Below are 19,997 nucleotides of genomic sequence, written 5' to 3'. Positions count from 1 at the left end.
CACTATACGCCTTCCGTTTCCACTATACGTCTTCCGTTTCAACTAAACGCCTTCCGTTTCCACTATACTCCTTCTGTTCCAACTAATCGCCTTCCATTTCAACTAAACGCCTTCTGTTTCCACTATACTCCTTCCGTTTCAACTAAACGCCTTCCGTTTCCACTATACGCCTTCCGTTTCCACTATACGTCTTCCGTTTCAACTAAACGCCTTCCGTTTCCACTATACTCCTTCTGTTCCAACTAATCGCCTTCCGTTTCAACTAAACGCCTTCTGTTTCCACTATACTCCTTCCGTTTCAACTAAACGCCTTCCGTTTCCACTATACTCCTTCCGTTTCCACTAAACGCCTTCTGTTTCCACTATACTCCATCCGTTTCAACTAAACGCCTTCCGTTTCAACTAAACGCCTTCCGTTTCCACTATACTCCTTCCGTTTCAACGAAATGCCTTCTGTTTCCACTATACTCCTTCCGTTTCAACTAAACGCCTTCCGTTTCCACTATACTCCTTCCGTTTCAACTAAGCGCCTTCCGTTTCCAATAAACGCCTTCCGTTTCAACTATAGTTCTTCCGTTTCAACTAAACGCATTCCGTTTCCACTATACTCCTTCCATTTCAACTAAACGCCTTATGTTTCCACTATACTCCTCCTGTTTCAACTAAACGCCTTCCGTTTCAACTAAACGCCTTCTGTTTCCACTAGACTCCTTCCGTTTCAACTAAACGCCTTCCGTTTCCACTATACTCCTTCCGTTTCCACTAAACGCCTTCTGTTTCCACTATACTCCATCCGTTTCAACTAAACGCCTTCCTTTTCCACTATACTCCTTCCGTTTCAACGAAATGCCTTCTGTTTCCACTATACTCCTTCCGTTTCAACTAAACGCCTTCCGTTTCCACTATACTCCTTCCGTTTCAACTAAACGCCTTCCATTTCAACTAAACGCCTTCCGTTTCCACTATACTCCTTCCGTTTCAACTAAACGCCTTCCGTTTCCACTATACGCCTTCCGTTTCCATTTTTCGGACTATAAGTCGCATCTAAGTATAAGTCGCATCAGTCCAAAAATACGTCATGATGAGGAAAAAAACATATATAAGTCGCACTTATTTAGAACCAAGAACCAATAGAAAACATTACCATCTACAGCCGCGAGAGGGCGCTCTATGTCTTCAGTGTAGACTACAGGAGCACTGAGCAGCTGTAGACGGTAATGTTTTTTATTGGTTCATTTCTCTTGGTTCATTTCTCTCGGTTCATGTCAAATTAATTTTGATAAGTCGCACCTAACTATAAGTCGCAGGACCAGCCAAACTATGCAAAAAGTGTGACTTATAGTCCGGAAAATAGGTACATTCTTAGAGTATAAATATAAATGCATATGAAAGGAGAATGTATGTGTGTGTAAGAGTAGAAATGTATGCATGTGTGAGAAGAATGTACGTGTGTGAAAGCAAGAATATATGTGAAAGGAGAATGTAAGTGTGTGGAATCAAGAATATATGTATATTAATGGAGAATGTAAGTGTGTGAAAGCAAGAATATATGTATGTGAATGGAGAATGTAAGTGTGTGAAAGCAAGAATATATGTATGTGAAAGAAGAATGTAAGTGTGTGAGAGTGCCAGAATGAGAATATGAATGTGTACATTATTTTTGGCTTCGCGTTTTTAATGCGTGGATATTTGAATAGTTTACAGAGCCTGTCTCAAGCTGCAGCGATCGGATTAATTCATTCTTGTGTTGTTTTTGCACTCTCTTCCGAGTGAACACTTCTGGTATGCTTGTTGTTTATGATGATTTTTAAGAATATTCTTTTCAAGAATTTGAATTCTTCTTAAGAAGAATTTCTTTTCTTTTTTTCTTTTTATCTTAAGAAACAATGATAAGAACATTCTTAAGAAGAAATCTAAATATTTTCAACTTTTTTCTTAAGTTAAAAAAATAAAAAGAAGATTAAGAATGTTTTGTGAATCCGGCCCCAAAGTTAATTTCAGCCATTAAATCAAATGGGAGACATGCCAAATAATATTAATAATAATAATAAAAAACTTCATTCATTTGTTTTCATTTCAGCTCTTTCACTCACTATAATATAATTGCTGATGGAAACATTTGTATTCAGTTTGAAGAATGAAGTACATAAAAAAATCCTGTTGACAGATTTGATTTGATTTGAAGTCTGTTTTTCCATTTGCATATTACTTGATGTAGCACAACTGTAATTAAGTCACATTGGTTGCAGCTTCTTTCTGTATGCAGAAAAGCTAAAGTAAAAGCATGTTTTTTTTTTCTCAAAGAGCTTTCACAATCTATGAATGCACAAATGGTTTTTGAAAGGGTACAGTGATTAGTTAAATGTGTCAGATTTTGAAACACAAAGACAAAAAAAATTAATTCATGACATACACAGTTTTAATTGAGTAAGATGAAAATAAGTTGCATATTTTGAAATAATTGTGTTGCATGACAGTCTTAAGTAGTGACCTGCAGAGGAATTTACTAATGGTGCATGTCCTGTCCCATGTTCAGCTGGAATACAGCACATAGCATTTAGACAGATGTGCACGCATTATAACAGATTGCATTATGTCGTACTATCAGCTGCAAATCAGTCTGAGACTAATTAACACCACATTAACGTCCTTAAGGCCTTTTGTCAGCATGTAAGATTCAACTTTTCAAATTGAACAAACAGAGCACATTTTCAAAATCTGTCAAATAAAATCAGAATATTTAATTTGGCACTCAGTGTGTTCTTCACCTTGTGTTTTGCAACTGGAAGTATTTTTACCCTTTTCCACATTTTACCCGTTTCGTGTCATATAATATAGTCTATTTTATAATTCTATAGTGTACTATTTTTAGTATTGGTCATGATTTATTTTGGCCAGAATTTGACTTGAATTATTTAACTTAGAAGGGGACTAATTTGGAGATTTTCATTACAGTCCACTGAGGTTTTTTCATTTTTTAAGAATTTATGTAGCTTTCTGATTAATGATCCTCATCCTCAACAATCCCCAAGAGTTTCTGTCAGGGTGCGTACTAGACAGAGAACTCAGAAGCAGAGTAGAGAAAAGGAGAATCTTTATTCTCGCCACAAAATAACATAAACAATAATAAAATGCTCTGGCGCACACAGAGATCTCCGAGCTGGCCGGCACACTGCGGACCACTCGCGCTGTCGGATCTCCGAACTACAGATCCTTAGACAGGAAAACAGAAGGTGAGACTGAGATGTGGAACCATACAAAGCATGGACAAAGACAAAACAATCTACTCATGACGACAGACAGAAAAGCAGAGACATATAAGGGAGTGGGGGAACGAGCGACAGGTGTGGTAGAATCAGCTCGTGATCTGCACAACCCCACCACGATCAGCGCTGATTGCCCAGACCACGAGCTACCGAACAGACAGGACAGCACAGACCGCAGGGGAAGCTGAGACGGCAACCTGCACCGTGACAGTACCCCCCACCTCAGGGACGCCTCCTGGTGTCCCCGAAGGACTCACCATGACGCTGATGAAATTGATCAATGAGAGCGCGATCCAGAATATTGCGAGCCGTAATCCAGCATCTCTCTTCCAGACCATAACCCTCCCAGTCTACCAGATATTGATGACCTCTACACCTACGCCTCACATCAATGAGCCGCCGTACCGCATTGGCAGGCGACCCCTCGATGAGCCTTGGAGGCGGAAGGAAAGAGGTCAGGGGCAGAAACGGAGAGCGAAAGGCGAGTTTAATCTTAGAAACTTGGAACACCGGGTGGATCCTTCTAAACTGAGGGGGCAATTTGAGCCATACAGACACCGGACTAAGCACCTTGGGGATGATAAACGGTCCAACAAATTTGGGTCCCAGTTTATGTGAGGGCAGTCTGAAGTAAATTTCCTTAGTAGACAACCAGACTCTCTGACCACACACGTAAAGTGGGGGCTTAGTACAGTGACGGTCCGCTGATGCCTTGTTCCTGTCGCCAGTCCGAGTGAGGGCTTCTCTGGCGATCCTCCAAGTATGGATGCATCTCTGAATAAATGCATGCGCGGAGGGAAAAACTGCATCGGATTCTTGAGAGGGGAATAGAGGTGGCTGGTAGCCTAAACAGCACTGGAAGGGAGATAAACCTGTAGATGAAGCCGGGAAGGAGTTATGCGCATACTCTACCATGGTCAACCTGGAACTCCAAGATGAAGGTTCAGCAGACGCCACACAGCGCAGGACTCTCTCCAAATCTTGGTTTGCACGCTCGGCCTGACCATTAGTCTGTCGGTGATAACCGGAAGATAGGCTCGCAGTCACCCCCAGCTGTCGACAGAACTCTGTCCAAAACCTAGACACAAACATGGTTTCTGCCAGAAACCACGTTCACCGGGAGGCCATGTTTACGGAAAACATGATCTAAGACCGTAGTCGCTGTCTCCCTCACTGATGGCAATTTGAGGAAGGGAATAAAATGGACTGCCTTTGAGAACCTGTCCACCACAGTGAGAACTACCATCTTGCCCCTAGATGGAGGCAAGCCAGTCAAAAAGTCCATCGTTATGTGTGACCATGGCCGCGAAGGGACCGACAACGGCTGAAGTAGCCCTGCTGGGGGTCGATTGGATCCCTTACCCTCAGCACAAATCGGACAGGCTGACACAAACCGTCGAGCATCCTGCGCCACGGACAGCCACCAAAAATGCTTCTTGATTAACCTACAAGTACGAGTCCCTCCAGGGTGGCAAGCTAGACTAGAAGAGTGGCCCCACTGAAGAACGTTAGTTCGGACTGACTCTGGTACAAAGAGCAGACCCTCTGGGCATCCAGTGGGAACAGAAGCATCGCGTAGTGCCACTCGAACCTTGGACTCCACCCCCCAGATGACAGCAGCCACAACCCGTTTGGGATGCAAAATGGCCACTGGGAGGGTGGGACTAGCCTCAGCCTCAAAAACCCGCAACAGCACGTCAGGTTTACCATTCTTAGAGCCCGGGCGATAAGAAATGGTAAACCTGAAACGTCCAAAAAATAATGCCCAGCGAGCCTGCCTAGAATTTATTCTCCTGGCGGTGCGAATGTACTCAAGATTCTTATGATCAGTCCAAACGATAAACAGAAATCGCGCTCCCTCTAACCAGTGACGCCACTCCTCCAGGGCCAGCTTGACAGCTAGTAACTCCCTATTCCCAATGTCATAGTTCCATTCTTCGGGGGTTAAACGATGAGAAAAGAAGGTGCAGGGATGTATTTTCTCGTTCAAAGTTGATCTTTGAGACAAAACTGCCCCAACCCCCATCTCCGACGCATCCACCTCCGCAATGAACTGACGAGATGGGTCAGGGGTCGTTAAAATGGGGTCCGAAACAAAACGACTCTTAAAGGGTTAGTTCACCCAAAGATTATGTCATTAATAACTCACCCATATGCTGTTCCAAACATGTAAGACCTCCTTTTATCTTCGGAACACAGTTTAAGATATTTTAGATTTAGTCTGAGAGCTCTCAGTCCCTCCATTGAAGCTGTGTGTACGGTACACTGTCCGTGTCCAGAAAGGTAAGAAAAACATCATCAAAGTAGTCCATGTGACATCAGAGGGTCCGTTGGAATTTTTTGAAGCATCGAAAATACATTTTGGTCCAAAAATAGCAAAAACGACGACTTTATTCAGCATTGTCTTCTCTTCCGTGTCTGTTGTGAGAGAGAGTTCAATTCAAAACAGTCTGGATATCCGGTTCGCGAACTAATCATTCAGTTCACCAAATCGAACTGAATCGTTTTAAACGGTTTGCATCTCTAATACGCATTAATCCACAGATAATGCCTGCTACCAGAGAATCATGTATATATCTCTCCATGGTATATATCTCTCCCGCTCCGGACCCGACAGAGAGTAAAGGCGCCCCTTAGGTGGAGAAGTGCCAGGAAGCAGGTCAATCACACAGTCGTACGGGTGGTGTGGAGGCAGAGATGAAGCTCGGGACCTACTGAAAACTACTCTCACCATGCACTCTCCCTTGCGTGAAAAGCATCACCCTGCCACAGGGCACGCCGCTACCACGTGACCCGCCTCACCTCAGTACAGACAGAGCTGATTATCCAAATGACGGCCTCGCTCTCCTATTGTCAGCCGTGCTCTCCCAATCTGCATAGGTTCCTCCTCCGGGAGGATGCGGCATTGAGACATCGTGTCACATGCTGCTCCATACGGGACCCCGGTGACGTGTTCATGGGGAATCCCCTCTCTACGTTGCTGAGAACGGAGAGTAATCCGGTCGTCGACCCGAATGGCAAGGTCCGATAAGCCCATCTAAGCCAGGGGGCAGCTCTGGTGAATAGATCTCGTCCTTCACCTGCTCAGCCAGGCCGTGGAGGAAGTGATCCCAGAGAGCTTTCTCATTCCAGCTGCAAGACGCGGCGAGCATGCGGAACTGAATGGAGAAACCGGACATCGACTGCTCTCTCTGCTTCAATACCGCATGCCGAGTGGCCAAACACCTTGCGCAGCTCCCTCAAGAATGCCTCAAACGACACACAACATGCTTGCTGTCCCACATAGCCGTTCCCCACTCTCTCGCTTGACCAACTAGGAGAGTGACGATGATTGGTCCGTGGGGAAACAGGAAGGCTAGAGAGTAAAAGTCAGCGAGCACTGGGACAGAAATGACCGACATGAGTTGGGCTCACCCGAGTGTGGAGCGGGTGGATTGAGTCGCGGCTCCATGTGGCGAGGAACAGGTGGTACAGACAGGCCGGGACAGGCGGGACAGCCGAAGGGCTGGCCTGCAACTGGTCAAGCCATTCGGCTAGCTGGTTGAGTTGGAGAGAGATCTCCGAGTAGGCGTGACAAGAAGCTGCGATTTCCTCCTGCTGTCGACCCAGAAGAGAGCCCTGCTGCAGAAGAGCTTGGCGCAGCTCCGTTTCCTCTGCTGAATTCATTTATGGTGAGTAGATTCTGTCAGGGTGCGTACTAGACAGAGGACTCGGAAGCAGAGTAGAGAAAAGGAGAATCTTTATTCTCGCCACAAAATAACATAAACAATAATAAAATGCTCTGGCGCACACAGAGATCTCCGAGCTGTACGGCACACTGCGGACCACTCGCACTGCCGGATCTCCGAACTACGGATCCTTAGATGGAAAAACAACCCCACCATGATCAGCGCTGATTGCCCAGACCACGAGCTACCGAACAGACAGGACAACACAGACCGCAGGGGAAGCTGAGACAGCACCCTGCACCGTGACAGTTTCTTAATAAACCTTTTGACCCTTAAAGCAGCATGGTGTTTTTGATTCGAGCAACAGTCGCCTTGTCATCTTAAAGGGTGAATCTCACTAAGCTCGTCAAGAACAAGATCATATTTCACCTCAAAATCTTATTGCCCCAAACAGGAAAAAGCATTTTATATGAAGAAAATTATGCTCATTCTTACTACTGACTACTTACATAAATATATATACATTTATAAAAAAAAAATAATATATATATATATATATTATATTATATATATTATATTATATATATATATATATATATATATATATTTATTTATATATATATATATATATATTTATATATATATATATATATATATATTTATATATATATATATATATATATATATATATATATATATATATATATATATATATATATATATGAGAGAGAGAGACCACATTCAAGTAAAAGATAAAAACAATCTTTTGTTTTCCAAGATGTATCAAGACATCAACAACCTTCCTAGATTCCTGTCTAGCTCATTTGTACCTGCTTTTCTTACTGCAATAGAAAGTTTACAAGTGGGTTTGTAAGAAGGCTGAGTCTTTGACCCAGCAGAGGAGAAAACACCATCCCTAATACCATTCTGAGTGCATGGTCTCTGATAAGAGCATCATGTCAATGTCTCATTCTCCCAGATACACAGCACTTCTGGGACTGATCTTAAGGTTACCCAAGCCTTTACTATCCCAGCAACATGCCGACCTACATGAGCATAAAAAATCTCATCTTGAACTCTGTATAATTTATGCTTATAAAAATGTCATTTTGAATTCTTTGTATAATTTATGATCTACTTCATCTCCACTTTTGTCCTCTGTGAGTCAACAACAGTTTTATCAATGATCAGGACTTTCTGGCTCAGAGCTTGTCCTTGGTTAGACTGAATATTTTCAAATGAATCATGTCAACATTAGGGACCGATAAAAAGCTGCATTCTAAAATGCCGTTCTTGTCTGCCATTCATTTACGCTTTACCGGGGATTCACGCACTTGTTTAGTCTTTTGTGTGGCAATAATATCTTGAACATGACACTCAGCTTCAAGTGCTTTTCAAAAGTGGTTCCTCTCGCAGGCTGTAAAAGGACATCATTGCCAATAACTTTATCCACACTTCCTTTGTCTTAGTGTGAGGCCTGTCTGCGTGGCCATCTGTGTAGTTTTAGGTTGCTTTAATCAATTTTTTTTATTAATTCTATAATCTTGGATAAAGTATAAAATAGTAATGGTCTTATAAAGTAGACAAATGAGCATCTTGCTCAAGGCTGCAGTGGTAGATTAATGTGATATTTAAAGGGATAGTTCTCCCAAAAATGAAAATTCGTCATAATTTACTCACCTTCAAGTTGTTTGTAACCAAACTGTTAACATTAGCCACTGACGTCCATAGTATGGAATGGCTACCATCAACCATTTGGTTACCAGCATTCTTCAAAATATCTTCTTTTGTGTCCAACAGCTGAAATAAATTCATACAGGTTTGGAACAACTTGAGGATGAGTAAATGGTGACCAAATGTAAATTTTTGGTTAAACTACCCCTTTAAATACCATGTCTATAAAGCCAGAAGCTCACAGGCGTAACTGTCGGTAAGCAGGGTAAGCGGTTGCTTACGGGCCCGGACCAATCAGGGGCCGCCCGCGTTACTGGAAGATTTTGATAGACAGCCGGGTCCCCCTATCGCATTTGACTACTTTTAGTTTGATCGCATTTAAATTTTTTGCAAATTGATTTGAATAAATAATGACAAAAGCATATTTGACTGAAAATTAAATAAATGTTTGAAACGAACTGATAAATTTGGTGTAATTTGTTTCTAATTGGAACTGGGGAATCCCCAGGTGAACATGGCATTGCGTGCAAAACAGTAAAAAAAAAAACGTTGAACTTGAGACAGACATGGAGTAGTCAAATTATAAACACAAAAGTGGTTTGCACTGCTTTCATGATTTTTCTGACCATCCCAGTGACAGTGGCCTCTGCAGAGCGTTCTTTTCCAAAACTAAAACTTATAATGTGTTATTATGGTGCGCCGACACACAGCCGGTTTTTTTTTTTTTTTTTTTTTTTTTTTTTGGTGCGCGTAGCGTCATCATGTGTTGTAGTAGAGGGGCCCGCCTTGATAATGCTGCTTAAGGGCCCGGTGTTGGCTCGTTACACCACTGCAGAAGCTCATTTGTCTACCTTTTAAGATCATAACTAGTTTAGGCTTAATTTAATGATGTATAATTTAAAAAGATAAATTGATTAAAACAAGCTAATATTAAGTAACATACATTTTAGACACAATATTGTCAATATCCAGTTCCAATATCCAGGTGTTTTGTTCTTGAATAATTCAGCATTTTTTTTAACAAATCGCAGTGATTTGGTGACCCATTCCTAAAGATAGTAATTTAGTTCCTTCTAGAAAGAATCAGCCATTTAGAACGAATCGGTTGAATGAATGAATCATTGATTCACACTTTTAGATAGTGACTTGTTGCCACCTACTGGCGGTTTTAGTTTCATATTTAAAGTGAAATTTTTTTTGTGCAAAAGACTTAACTTTACTTTTAGTCATTGTTTTATTTGGGTAGCACACAAATTCTGAATGCCTTTGGCAGAATTCAAATGAGCCATTTTAATATAGATTAATCTAGATTAATTCCAAGATTACAGTGAGATTAATCTTGATTAAAACAAATGTATCTACTGTATGCCCACCACTAATATACATATATATATATATATATATATATATATATATATATATATATATATATATATATATATATATATATACAGTTGCAGTTGTTAACATCTAAATGCCATTTCATATGCAGCTTCTATACCACCTCTGCAGTGCAACGATGGATTTCGCTGATTTGATTTGATTGGTAACATCTCTATAATGTCTTATGCTCATTGAATTGAATAAATAAACAAAATAAATGAAAGGGGAAACAGGTTAGAAAGACTTTATAAAGGTTTTTTTTTTCTCTCTCTCAGTTTTTATCCTGCAAAGTGTCTTCCATTTTGGTGTTATAGAAATGTCCACCCTACCTAAAATAAAGGAGCATGTTGCCCATCATAAGGCTCAGTATTTATTGTTTGCAGCTTTTTCTGTGGCTCTCTGTGCATAGGTCAGAAATGTGTAGCCGTTCCAAAAGATAAGTCAGTGGCTTGCAAACAAGATTATGAAATGTGTTGTTGTATTTTTGGGGCAAAAGTTTGGGGAAAGTTCTGAAGAAACTATGTAGTCATAGCTGTAGGCACCCTAAAACCACTCAGAACATGACGATTCAGCATTCACAATGACTTACTGCGTCTCTAAAACAGGTCGAATGGAATGACAAGCATCGCAATGTTCTTAAATATTTCATCCTCTCTTTGCTCATTGTTGAACAGACAGTGTGAATTTTCATATCTTGTTCCTGTTTATTGGTGCATATCAGAATTTGACACAGACATAATGGGAACGCTGACCCCAACAGCGCTGCGGATGCGTCTGGTAATGGCTGGCTGTCTCCGTTTTTGCCAAGCTTGTGATTAATAGCCTCAGTGGTATGTTGATGACAAACAAAAACAGGAACTGTAAACTTTTATCTCTCGCTCTCTTCTTCGACTCCCGTTGAGGAGTTTGCTGTATAGTTTATGTCGCCGTTACATACTTGCCATTCTCAGGACTTTTGTGTATCATCATGATGGAGACAGATATGCAAATGAACTGCACCCGCTGATAGCATTGTTTATTTGCTTGGCTTCTTGGTGTTGTTTTAGCACCAGATTCACTGATGAAATTACGTAAAAGAATGGAGACAAGCCCAGATTTCCCAAGTCCCAGTTTGAACACATTGATAATGACCAGAGGCTTGTACATTATCTTGTTTATTTTGCAGCTACTTGCCAAATAAGATTAATTACTTTTATTATTTTACTTGTAGATTAACTTAAAAATCTTCCTAAAACAACAACTGTTTCTTATAACAGTAGCCCAAGAAACAGGATGAAGAGTTCAGAAATATATTATTATTTATTATTATTATTATTATTATTATTATTATTATTATTATTATTATTATTAACTTACAATCTTTTTAATGGACTGGTTAGCTAACATGTTTGGAAGGAACATCTATGCTAAGATGTAACATCTGTTTTATATCAATTTTTTTCCCTCTCTATTTCTCCTCGAAATTCTCTCCAGCTTTTTTGTTTATACTTAACGATAAAATTAATTCTGAATTTAGTTTTTAACTTGCTATTAATACTTAATTTAGTTTACTTGTATTACATTCAAACATTCATCATTGTTTTAAGCAGTAACAATCAATTCTTTATATAGCACTTTGTTTTATACTCACTATAAATAAATAAAACTAATAAGAAAACATACTGTTAGTTCTCTCTCGTCCAGCTTTTTGTTTTATACTCGCAATAAAGTTAATCTTGAATTTTATTTATTACTTTTTTTGAGGGCTTTTGTTTGTCCTCAATATGAGTCATTTATCATTTCATTATTATTATTTTTTTTTATTTAAACAGCAAAACAATGCTAAATGGTAATCTGTTAGTTCTCTCTCATCCAGCTTTTTGTTTTATACTTACAATAAAATAGAATTTTGTTTAGTAAAAATAAGTGGCTTTTGCTTGTCCTCAGTGGGTATCATTTATTATTTCATAGAGTTTGCACTTTTATTACATTTAAATAATAATAAAAAAACTATACTAGAATAATCAAGATCTAGTATAATCTGAATAATAATAATGTTTTTTGATATATTGCAATATATTGTATTGTGATGTATTTATCAGTTTAAGTGTTGTTCTGTGAAGTAGCAGACAGTGTCCAGCTAATATTCAATTCAATTCAAGTTTATTTGTATAGCGCTTTTTACAAAACAAATCGTTACAAAGCAACTTTACAGAAAATTATGTTTCTACAATATTTAGTAGTAGCTAGTAGTTTGTGCACATTTGACAGGATTTTAGAAAAACTAAAAAATAATAATAATACAAGACGTAGTCAGCTAGACGATGAACTATCAATTTTATTAATTAAGTTATTATATGATTAAGTCACACATTTAGGAATAATTGTTAGTTCTGTTTGTTCATTCAGGGTTAGCATCATCTGGGGTCCTCTGAGGGTCAGCATCATCTCTTCTCAGGTGTTCTGGATCCAGACTGGAGCATGTGTAAATCCTAGTTACCACGGGATGTGAATCCCGTGGCAAAACATAGAAACAAAATACAGACATCATTAGCATAGCTGCTGATCCAACAAAGTAAAATTAGTTTAACCCAAGCTAATGAATAAAAATGCACCTTTGATCAGATGCAACTACACTCACAATTAAAAAGATACATTATTCGAATGCTTGGCGAAAGAGATGTGTTTTTAATCTAGATTTAAACAAAGAGAGTGTGTCTGAACCCCGAACATTATCAGGAAGGCTATTCCAGAGTTTGGGAGCCAAATGTGAGAAGGCTCTACCTCCTTTAGTGGACTTTGCTATCCTAGGAACTACCAAAAGTCCAGCGTTTTGTGACCTTAGGGTGCGTGATGGGTTGTAACGTGGTAGAAGGCTAGTTAGGTACGCTGGAGCTAAACCATTTAGGGCCTTATAGGTAAGTAATGATAATTTGTAACTGATGCGGAACTTAATAGGTAGCCAGTGCAGAGACTGTAAAATTGGGGTAATATGATCATATTTTCTTGACCTCGTAAGGACTCTCGCTGCTGCATTTTGGACGACCTGTAGCTTGTTTATTGAAGAAGCAGGACAACCACCTAGAAGTGCATTACAATAGTCCAGTCTAGAGGTCATGAATGCATGAACTAGCTTTTCTGCATCAGAAACAGATAACATGTTTCGTAGCTTGGCAATGTTTCTAAGATGGAAGAATGCAATTTTTGTAACATTGGAAATATGATTTTCAAAAGACAAATTGCTGTCTAATATAACACCCAGATTTCTGACTGTAGAGGAAGTTACAGTACATCCGTCTAGTTGCAGATTGTAATCTACAAGATTCTGTGTAGTGTTTTTTGGTCCAATAATTAATATCTCCGTCTTATCCGAATTTAATTGGAGAAAATTCTTTGTCATCCAATCTTTTACATTTTTAACACAATCTGTTAGCTTAGATAATTGGGAAGTTTCATCTGGTCTCGTTGATATATATAGCTGAGTATCATCAGCATAACAGTGGAAGCTAATTCCGTATTTTCTAATAATATTACCAAGGGGCAACATGTATATTGAAAATAGAAGGGGACCTAGGACGGATCCTTGTGGCACTCCATATTTTACTGATGATAAATGAGATGACTCCCCATTTAAGTAAACAAAATGGTAGCGATCGGACAGGTAGGATCTAAACCATCTTAGAGCCTGCCCTTGAATACCTGTATAGTTTTGTAATCGATCTATGAGTATGTCATGATCTATGGTGTCGAACGCAGCACTAAGATCAAGTAAGACTAGAAATGAGATGCAGCCTTGGTCTGACGCAAGGAGCAGGTCATTTGTAATTTTAACAAGTGCAGTTTCTGTGCTATGGTGGGGCCTAAAACCTGACTGAAATTCTTCATACAGATCATTTTTATGCAGGAAGGTGCTCAATTGAGCAGACACAACTTTTTCTAAAATTTTAGACATAAATGGAAGATTTGAAATAGGCCTATAATTTGCCAGTACACTAGGATCTAGTTTTGGTTTCTTAATAAGAGGCTTGATAACCGCCAGCTTGAATGGTTTTGGGACGTGTCCTAAAGATAACGACGAGTTTATGATATTGAGAAGCGGTTCTTCGGCTACAGGTAACAGCTCTTTCAGTAATTTAGTGGGTACAGGATCTAATAAACATGTTGTTGGTTTAGATACAGTGATAAGTTTATTTAGCTCCTCCTGTCCTATGGTTGTAAAGCACTGCAGTTTATGTTTGGGTGCGATGGATGAAACTGAAGTGTTAGATGCTGTAGAATCTACATTCGCTATTGTATTTCTAATGTTATCTATTTTATCAGTGAAGAAATTCATAAAGTCATTACTATTTAACGTTGGTGGAATATTTGAATCAGGTGGCATCTGGTAATTTGTTAACTTAGCCACTGTGTTAAATAAAAACCTTGGATTGTTTTGGTTATTTTCAATGAGTTTGTGTATATGCTCTGCCCTAGCAGTTTTTAGAGCCTGTCTATAGCTGGACATACTGTTTTTCCATGCAATTCTAAAAACTTCTAAGTTAGTTTTTCTCCATTTGCGTTCAAGACTACGAGTTACTTTCTTGAGAGAGTGAGTATTACTGTTATACCATGGTACAGTACGTTTTTCTCTAACTTTTTTCAATTTGATTGGGGCAACAGCTTCTAATGTATTAGAGAAAATAGTGCCCATGTTGTCAGTAATTTTGTCTAATTCATGTGTATTTTTGGGTACAAATAGCAGTTGAGATAGATCAGGCAGGTTATTTGCGAATCTGTCTTTGGTGGCTGGAACAATAGTTCTGCCCAGACGGTATCGCTGCGACATATAGTTAATATCAGTTATACGCAGCATGCACGATACGAGGAAATGGTCTGTAATATCATCACTTTGAGGTACAATATCTATAGCAGTAAGATCGATGCCATGCGATATAATTAAATCTAGTGTATGATTAAAACGATGAGTGGGCCCGGTGACATTTTGCTTGACTCCAAAGGAGTTTATTAGGTCAGTAAACGCAAGTCCTAATGTATCATTTGTATTATCAACGTGAATATTAAAATCTCCCATGATTAGCGCCTTATCAACTGTAACTAGAAGGTCTGAGAGGAAATCTGCAAATTCTTTTAGGAATTCTGTATACGGCCCTGGTGGTCTATACACAGTAGCCAGAGCAAGAGATACATTAGATTTCTTTTGCATGTCTGACAGAGTAACATTTAGCATTAGTATTTCAAAAGAGTTAAACCTGTATCCTGTTTTCTGGGTAACATTGAGAATATCACTATATATTGTTGCAACACCCCCGCCACGACCAGTCTGACGGGGCTCATGCTTATAACAGTAGTTTGGTGGAGTAGACTCATTTAGACCAAAATAATCATTTGGTTTTAGCCAGGTTTCAGTCAAGCAGAGTAAATCAAAACTAGCTAATAATCTTTGAAGTGTTAGAAGTGGTTTAAAAAATGTATGAGTAATTGTGCGTTTGTGGTGTTTTTATATGTTCCAGGAATGCAGAATGTTCTTAGTCTCTTCTGTGCGGTTCTGACAGAGCACAAGGTTTTGTTCCACTCTTCCAGCTATCAGAGATTAGGAGAGGCCTGCCGTGCCTTAGAGTCCCTCATGTTTCCTCTTAAGTACAGGTGAGACAACAACATTGACTGTTACTGATATACCCAGAATAACTGACCTTCAGCTGCCTTGATAACAGCATCTTATTTCATTAGCTACATTATTAGCAAATCTAGTTCAACTAAGTGCATTGCATAAAAACTACTTATAAAACTAGCATAAAACTGCTATATCAAATATGCCAAAAAAAGATTGAATTAATGTGCACTCTTTAGAAATAATAAGCATGTAATTTAGCAAATCGCTCTATTTTTAGAGTCTTTTGCAACAGTATGTACTATTTTTGTGCTCAGTATATAATGAGAAAAGTCTCGAGATTGCTCAACGTGATGATTGTGGTTGCATAACTCTCTTCTGGACCACAGCTACCCCTACATTCCTGTCCTCCCGTCTCGACTGCTGGAGGTGTTGAGCTCGCCTACGCCCTTCATCATCGGCGTGCACTCCATGTTCCAGAGCGAGATCCAAGAGCTGGTGAGCCCAAGGCTTTCCAGAAAAATGTTTTCAGTCTGCCTTAAAACATGTGGTCAGATTCTGGAAATGGTGCTCCGTGATTCCTTCAGTAATTTCTGATCAGGTTTTGTTTTCTGTTTACAGCTCGATGTGATCATTGCTGACCTTGACGGAGGAACAATTAAAATACCGGAGTGTATACACCTCTCCCAGCTCCCCGAACCCCTGTTGCACAAAACTCAAAAAGCACTGTCCATGGTATAATTAGGCTCTTATTATTTTCTAATTAGCATGAGAAAATGTTAGCATAACTTAGTAACTTGCAATGTTTTTATTAAATTGTAATAATGTTAAATATAAATTCAGTCATATTAAAACCCATGACATTCATATGCTACTTGAATAAGAAGATATAATTTGTAGATAATTGATAATACCAACATTAGGCTGCTTTTAGCCTTATCCTGGAGTTGGTTTACTTTCTGGCTGTGAAACTAAGTAAATAATTAAATAAAATTAGCATGATAAGGTGTATCAGCGATCTCACAGGCTGAAGATTGGACCATATGACTATGGAGCATATCCCTCAACACTAGTCTAAACCATGCATGTTCTGGTTTTCTTAACTGTCTGTAGTTCAGGGGTCTCCAGCCTTCTTTCAGTCAAGAGCTACCTTTTAACAATAAGAGTGACTGAGAGCTACTCATGATAAACAATACTTAAAGCTCTTAAATAATATATCAGTCCAAACTGTTATATGCTGTATAGTTAAAATGTGCTGGAAATGTTCAAAAATTACTGATATACACAATTCAATAATTTCACATTTTATGTTGAAAACCAACAATGCACTTTTTGTCTGCAAGCACATGAAATAAAAAACATTAAAAACAGATTTTATCTACTAACATGTGCTACATTCAGTTCAAATAAAGTTTTGACCACATTTTTCTTCATTATTATTATTATTATTATTTTTTTAGAAAATTATAAATTATATTTTATCTGCTCCATAAATCAGTTTACATAAACATAATATACATTCTATATATATATATAATATGCATTCTAAAAATATAATATGCATTCTAAAAATCTCCACACTTGGCAAGGTAGTCTATTTTCCATTAACCAGTTAAGATTTACAACACAAATTTTGTCTGATTTTTCAATTGGTTTGAACAAAAATGGCAGACAGGCTGAATGAAAATGCAACTCTATTGTCCAACAGCAGGTGGCGCTTAAGAAAAAGCAGAAATAGAGCTATTTCCCAGTAACTTCTGTAAACAAAGCAGCGCTGCGCTTATAAACACTGCTCTATTAGACATTACACGGTGGGAAAATGAAAAGTGAAAAAAAAATAGTAAGTGAAAGCTCAGCTTACTTTCAGTATTTCACAACACATACAAAAAAAAAAAAAAAAGATTTGTCATGTACCCAAGTAACCCAAATTTACAGTCAAATGGTGCTAAAAGTGACTAATTACATTGTTTTTATTAATTTGGTTTGGTTGGTTATGCTCATGAGGATTTTATTTTTTTATTTTTTTGAGATATGTGTTTTTCTTCTGATAGCAATGATTTTAAGATAAGATGTGACTCAAGCCAGATCATACTATACATACTTGAGACTGAGCTCTTTTGATTTGGACCAATAAACAACCACTAAAGCCCAGGTAGCAAGCCCTCGCAACCCCTTAATACCAAGGTTGCCATGTTTGCTAAGAATTCACCATTCTATTTTATTAAAAATTACTAGCTATTTCCGTTTGCTTCCACTAATGTTGCAGAAAAATGTAATACTTCACCTTTAAATTATCCAATTTCATAAACTTTCTTCTTCAGTAGCTAATCTGTTCTTTCAACATATACATAACCTCTTGTGGTATATATATACATGGGATTGAAAGATGATTCTGACTGGAGACATTCCATAAGCTATATTTGCACCATTTGTCTTGTTCCCTCAGATAGCAGAATATTTCCTCACTGTAAAAACCTTCTTTGTCTGCAGGTTTTGGACCCAGATCTGGAAGGAGCAGATAATGCCTTCCCACCCCCTCGTTCTGCTCCATCCAACCTCAAACTGCTGGTAAGAGCCTCGATTGTCTATTTTTGCTTTTACAATCTGTAATGAAATTTGTGAAATGTGTGGCTGGCATTCATGTTGCCAGTATGGGAGTCTTTTATTGGGTCTTCAGGGGGCTGCAATATCTATTCATTAAAAGAGTTTGAACTCCCATCACGTACACAGTTTATTTTGAGGCGAGAAAATGTTCACTCTGACTCATTCCATCCTCGTACGTTTATCTGGAATGTCTCTCAGTCGCTTTTATTCTGGCTTTCTTGTTTTTGACAGGATAAGGAGGTGAGGGCGGTCTTCCTGCGCTTGTTTGCACAACTCTTCCAGGGCTACAGGTCCTGTCTGCAGCTCATTCGCATCCATTCCGAACCTGTGATTCACTTTCACAAGGTGAGAGCAGAGCGCTGATCTGCAACTTTATGATGTTAAACCTCTTTGCTGAGTAATTAAGCCCACCAGCCCACAAGTGATTAAAGGCAATTACTGTCATTGTGCCAGATCAGTCCAGTAAACTGGCAAAACACTTCTCAAGTGCTTGCATAATGTTTCAAGAAGGACCTTCATACTAATTATGTCCAGGGTTTTCAGCGAGGGGTCCGAAACAGTTCAGCATAGGTTTGTGGACAGATAAACAGATACTGTGTTTTCACAAGTGTTTCCTTTATTTTACTCACTCATGTTGTTTCAAGGTTTCTATGAATTGATTCTGTGGAACACAAAAGGAGAAAAGCATTAGTCTCTCAGTGAATAAGAACAAGTGCTTTCAGGCATATAAGGATGGAAAAAAAAAAACACTATGAATATGTATCACAAACATAGACCATACCATTTATAAGCTATATTTCTTATCTGATGAAGTTGAATGCTATACCCAAAATGTAAAGCAAGACATCAAATGCAAATCCGTTGTACTGGTCAATTTTGAGATTTTGGGCTATTTTGCTTCAGTAACTGTGGAAAGAAAACACACATTTAAGTTTTTATTTTATGACACACTATCTATTTGCATCTGTAGATTTGATTTATTGTACATACATTTAAAGATATGTATAAACCTTTAACAATTTTTTTATTTTTAAACCTGGCTTTATATTCATTGTTCAGATTTATTTTCTGGAAAGTATGCAAATTAATATATAATAAGAATAAATATTGAATTTGATAATGCCTCATATGCATATTATTACATAAAATAATACAAAAAAATACAAAAAAAATTTTCTTAATGTATTGTGATTAATCGACCGTGGAAGTATGTTGTTATTATTATTAATATTATTATTACAATTTTTTTTTTTTTTTTTTTTATCCTATTCACATGTAGTGTTTTGATTGATTTAACAGTCTTGACCAGTTTGGAGAACCTTATATAGTGATCTACTAAAATATCAATACAATGATTTGTTTATGAACATCCGAAAACCATTCAAAGTTTAGGTTCCTCAGTGTTTTAGCATCATGTTGGCAAAGTTTGGTGTAAATCATATGACAGCACTTGGAGGAGTATATAGAAGAATAATTTGAAAGTTTGAATAGGGCTGTGAATCTTTGGGAAGGCAGCGATTCGATTCATGATTCATAGGTTTTCGATTTGATTCAAGAACGATTTTTGCAAATTTAGAACGATTCAATCATTTTATGTATGTAGCCTATGTATTATCATAATTATTATAATTTTTTTAGTTTTTTGTTTTTTTACAAGGAATTCTCTTCTTTTTTTATTACCTTTAATTAGATGTAAGAAATCAAATACACTGCTGGACAGTAATCAATCATTTGTAATCGATATTGTTTTTCCTAATGGCAATTTTATGATTGTTTTATATACTAGGCTACAATTAATTAGCGATTATTAAAATT

The 19,997-nt window shown here is 38.1% G+C and overlaps 1 protein-coding gene across 5 annotated transcripts in view; it reads left to right on the top strand.

Annotated features, from left to right (window-relative positions):
* The window catches only part of LOC113051853 (myotubularin-related protein 13-like), a 135,585-nt gene that overhangs the window by 54,943 nt on the left and 60,645 nt on the right, over positions 1-19,997 (top strand). For all 5 annotated transcript variants that reach the window (XM_026215998.1, XM_026215996.1, XM_026215999.1 and 2 more), the window contains exons 7-11: positions 15,481-15,613; positions 15,968-16,076; positions 16,200-16,313; positions 18,069-18,146; positions 18,414-18,527. In XM_026215998.1, the coding sequence (XP_026071783.1) occupies positions 15,481-15,613; positions 15,968-16,076; positions 16,200-16,313; positions 18,069-18,146; positions 18,414-18,527 (548 nt within the window). The remainder of the gene's footprint in view (positions 1-15,480; positions 15,614-15,967; positions 16,077-16,199; positions 16,314-18,068; positions 18,147-18,413; positions 18,528-19,997) is intronic.

The sequence above is a fragment of the Carassius auratus genome, chromosome 32 (genome assembly GCF_003368295.1).
Source record: "Carassius auratus strain Wakin chromosome 32, ASM336829v1, whole genome shotgun sequence".
In the NCBI taxonomy this organism is placed as follows: Eukaryota; Metazoa; Chordata; class Actinopteri; order Cypriniformes; family Cyprinidae; genus Carassius; species Carassius auratus.
The sequence above is the reverse complement of the archived record's forward strand: the minus strand, read 5'-3'. Positions and strand labels throughout refer to the sequence as shown.